This window comes from Haliaeetus leucocephalus, unplaced genomic scaffold (genome assembly GCF_000737465.1).
Source record: "Haliaeetus leucocephalus isolate CR32 unplaced genomic scaffold, Haliaeetus_leucocephalus-4.0 Scaffold240, whole genome shotgun sequence".
NCBI lineage: Eukaryota > Metazoa > Chordata > Aves > Accipitriformes > Accipitridae > Haliaeetus > Haliaeetus leucocephalus.
Window position 1 is genome coordinate 7,979,076 of NW_010972676.1, and position 2,261 is coordinate 7,981,336.

The following is a 2,261-nucleotide window of genomic DNA, read 5'->3' on the forward strand; positions in this document are numbered from 1 at the left end:
GCAAAGCTTCGGGGAACTGGAGCACCCTCATTGCACATCGAGTTTTCAGGAGAACGGTTTAGCTGAAGGTGCTCAACAGCTTTTTCAGGCATGTGCAAACAGATTGTTTGCAGGCCTGTAAATCACTCACCTCTGGGCAGACTTTCTCAAGAATGGCACAAGGTATAACCTACATGGGCTGATTCCCCTGCCAAACCTAAGTTCCACCTCCAAAGCACAAAAGGTACGTGGATATGTCAAAAAACAGCTGTAAAATGTTGCTGGGTTTGGTTTTTTTTTTCCTTAACACACTCAACAACAGATGAGCTTGTCAGGCTGAATTTTGCAAGGAACGTTTCAACTGATGGCAAGAAATCTAGCCTGGGAAGTAAGAGTCCAAAGGGTTAATGTCTGAGAAAGCTACAAGCAACTAACACAGCTTTACAGGGGAAGGGAAAGAGAACAGCCATGGCTACAAACTCCCCATATAATTATAGCCTGACTCTTCCCCCACCTCCCAGAAGAAGCTGTGCTTGCTCAGTCCAATCCTAATTTGGGGAAATAACAACCGACTTCAAACAGCAATTACTCTGTTAGACACTACCTTTCACAACACTGCTCTGAAAAACATCTATGTAATATTTTTCAGCACGTTCTTATATCAAGTCTTCCACATCCTGATCCTCCACTGAATAGCATAATCACAGCAGGTATCTACCTAACACCATGATGGAGAGAACATTGCCACAGCTTTTATGTTGAAGATGACACACAGGATCAATTAAATAAGTTGTCTACAGCAAAAGTAAACGATGCATTTGGAAAAAAACTGTGTAAGTAAACAGTTATGACACCGCTCCCCCTCCAGACCTGCATTCTCGCACTCGTGCAAACATTTATTATTTATCCACATGAGGACAGAGGATTTTCTCTCAAGCTTGCTCCCCCAACCTTAGCACACGATAGGGGGGAAAAGAAGTGATGCTCCTAGCAATGTGACTTACAGCACAACATGCTGCATCCTCTGACAAAAACCCCCTCCTGGAGAGTTCATAACACCAACACTGCCCTAGACAGATATGGATTCCCAGGGAAACGAGAGGCATCTCAAAGACAGTCTAGACAGGCTCTTGCAAGCACAACCCAGAACAGATAAAGGGTGTGGCAGTGTAAGTCTCATCACAGGCAATGTATTGTGACAGCCAGCACCCTTCTGTCAGATATCTACAAAAATAATCATTTCCTATCAGTTACCATTTGAACCAGACCAGCAATATCTGCACTGATTTTAAACCTCACCTCAAACTTTGAAATTAACCTGGTATTCACAGGTCACATAAGACTAACACCTAATATTGTATTGCTCTAACGGGTAACGGCAGCAAGTGCTAAGTAGCAAATGCAAAGAGATTGTTTTGCTTTTGTTCAGGTTATAAGGATGGAAAACATATAAAACGGTGAACACAGGATCCCAGGCACTGTATCAAGACCAACCCTCAGCATTCCCTTGAGCTGAACAAACAAGCAATACAAATAGTAGGTTTGTTACACTTATGATCTAAAGAGTGGTATGAGATTCATCCCCTGATGTCATTGCACGTATTCATAATAACAACTTAAACTACTATGATTGCTGCTGCTCGAGTATGTAGAAAAATGCAAAAATAAAGTGTCACAACAAGGTTAACTAGGTAACTATCTGCTAGTGTTTGTCTGCACCAAAACGGCCTTCACCTTTCCTGTAAGGACTGACATGGGTGCACTGCACTTCGTGAGCTCTAAACAAGATGTATTTGTTATGTGCTACATGAAGTTCCCACAAAGCAGAAACATCACATTGCTTGCAACAATGCTCCTATTCATCTTACACACCTGTAATCAACATGCAACAGCCTGGCAGAAGTTTCTCCCAAATTAAAAATGAAAAGCTTCAAGGAAAAATAAAGCACATCAGTCAATGCCAAAGAAACAGTTCATACGACCAGTTTCTTACGCAGTTTGTAACACTGTTGCGAGCATGGGACAGGCACTTGGTATCAGCTGAAACACAAGTGAGATATAATGCTCTGAAGGCTGTGAAGCCTGTTTTCAAATTCAAAGTACCTTCCAAACAAAACTGTAACACTCATCACAGCCCTGCGAGGTAGATGCCGTTAGCCGCGTTCTGCACATGGGAAAGCAAGAGCTAGTGATTGACTGCTTTACCCCGGCCACAAGAGCGATTCCTGACCAAACTAGGATTACAACGGGAGTTTCCCCATTTCCAGCCCTACGCTATAGCT

General features: G+C 42.8%; 1 protein-coding gene across 1 annotated transcript in view; it reads right to left on the minus strand.

Moving 5' to 3' along the window:
• Positions 1-2,107: 2,107 nt before the first annotated feature.
• The window catches only part of IRS1 (insulin receptor substrate 1), a 3,838-nt gene continuing 3,684 nt past the window's right edge, over positions 2,108-2,261 (minus strand). The window contains exon 2 of the mRNA XM_010568416.1: positions 2,108-2,143. Coding sequence (XP_010566718.1) covers positions 2,108-2,143 — 36 coding nt within the window. The remainder of the gene's footprint in view (positions 2,144-2,261) is intronic.